This window comes from Arachis duranensis, chromosome 6, assembly GCF_000817695.3.
Source record: "Arachis duranensis cultivar V14167 chromosome 6, aradu.V14167.gnm2.J7QH, whole genome shotgun sequence".
Taxonomy (NCBI): domain Eukaryota; kingdom Viridiplantae; phylum Streptophyta; class Magnoliopsida; order Fabales; family Fabaceae; genus Arachis; species Arachis duranensis.
The window spans coordinates 58459071-58460591 of NC_029777.3; the positions used below are offsets into that span (position 1 = coordinate 58459071).

The following is a 1521-nucleotide window of genomic DNA, read 5'->3' on the forward strand; positions in this document are numbered from 1 at the left end:
CACCTCTTTGGGTTACTAAATGCTCTGTAGTGAGGGTTACTCTTGATAGTGGACTTTCAGCTGATAATCCCAAGTTAGTTAACCCAAGTTACCAGGTGATAAGGCACCCCTAAGAGCTTATTCATCCAAGTAAATCCCTCACACAGGAACACCACAAACACATGCCTCGAGATTAAAACCATTGGTGCCTAGCCTTATTGCTTACTCTTTTTCTTTTATTTTTCACTTTAAGTGTTCTTTCCCTTTCTCATGGGTATATTCAAAGTATAGTATTCAGGCCAGATAGTTGTCATCCCCACCTTATGGTTGAACCCACTTAGCTAACTTATGACTACACCACAAACTCAGAAACTTACTCCATATCATGAACTCCACTCTGGTCTTTTGAAGAAAAATCATTTTCTTTTTCATTTGATTTTACAAGACAAGCATACAATAAGTAAAGATATGATGCAGTAACATAAAGACTATCAAGCATAGACTTTTTCAACAGAAAACTTAAATTGCATAATTGAAAGTTGTTCAAACTAGTATGGAAGCATGTTCTATTTCATGCAAGATCTTCCTTATTTCAAAATGGAAAAAGAGAGACCAAAGAAGGAGCTTCACCACCTTTTACTCATGTTGTTGCCCATGCTCTCCTTCTTGCTTATCCTCTTGGTGCTTTTCTTGAGTGCTTGTGCTCCCACTTCCTTTGCCTTTCCCAAGCAGTTTCTTCTAGAAGCCAGCATCTTCCATCTTCTTCTTTAGTGTGTCCTTCTACTGTTTCACCTTCCTTTCTTCTTGTTCAACAAACTCTTTTTGGACCTCATCAAATGTGGGAATGGCATAATGTAGATGATGCATATTGCTGGACATGTAGTTTAACCTGGCCTGAGTGTTTACGTTGAACTCCTCCCTATGTAACTGCCTTCCTTCATTCAGCATATTGAACTCATTGAATGATTTCATTTGAGCTAGTTGCCGCTGGTTGAGTTCTTGAAGGCGTTTATCTTGACGCTCTTTCCTCTCAGTAACTTGGTGGATGGCTTGAGTGAGTTGGGAGTATTGCTCCTGTTGCTGCTCCATGTGTTGTTTCTGCCACTCTTCTTGTTGTCTCATCCAGTTGGACTGAATGTGAAGTATTTGCTCTTGTCCCTCCATTTGTCTCATTCCCAAATCCTCAATGGCTCTTAGAAGGTGAGTCATATTTAGGTTGGCTGGGTCATGATGCTTATTCTTCCTGATGATATTCCTCTTGATGTGTTCCTTCCTTGGCTTTTTGCTTTCCTATATGTGGCCTTTTTTGTTGCTGAGCAGGTGTGGTATAGACCAATCGCTCGAGTGTAACTGGCCTCCCTGGGTTAACCCAGTCTGGATTGCTGTCCTCAAATACCACCTTTGCCTTGATGCACAGGTGGAGAATGGTGCTGGGGTACCAAAGCCTGGCACCTGAATCAACCTTCTCAGCTGAATCTTGAATCCCCTCGGCGATGAGCTCATGCACATTGATTTCCCTACCCTGTACCAAGCAATGCACCA

At 41.7% G+C, this 1521-nt stretch overlaps 1 protein-coding gene across 1 annotated transcript; it reads right to left on the bottom strand.

Moving 5' to 3' along the window:
• Window positions 1–759: 759 nt before the first annotated feature.
• On the bottom strand, window positions 760–1188 carry LOC107493912 (uncharacterized). The gene has a single exon (XM_016114944.1). It carries the CDS (start codon window positions 1186–1188, stop codon window positions 760–762), a length of 429 nt encoding a protein of 142 aa, XP_015970430.1.
• Window positions 1189–1521: the final 333 nt, after the last annotated feature.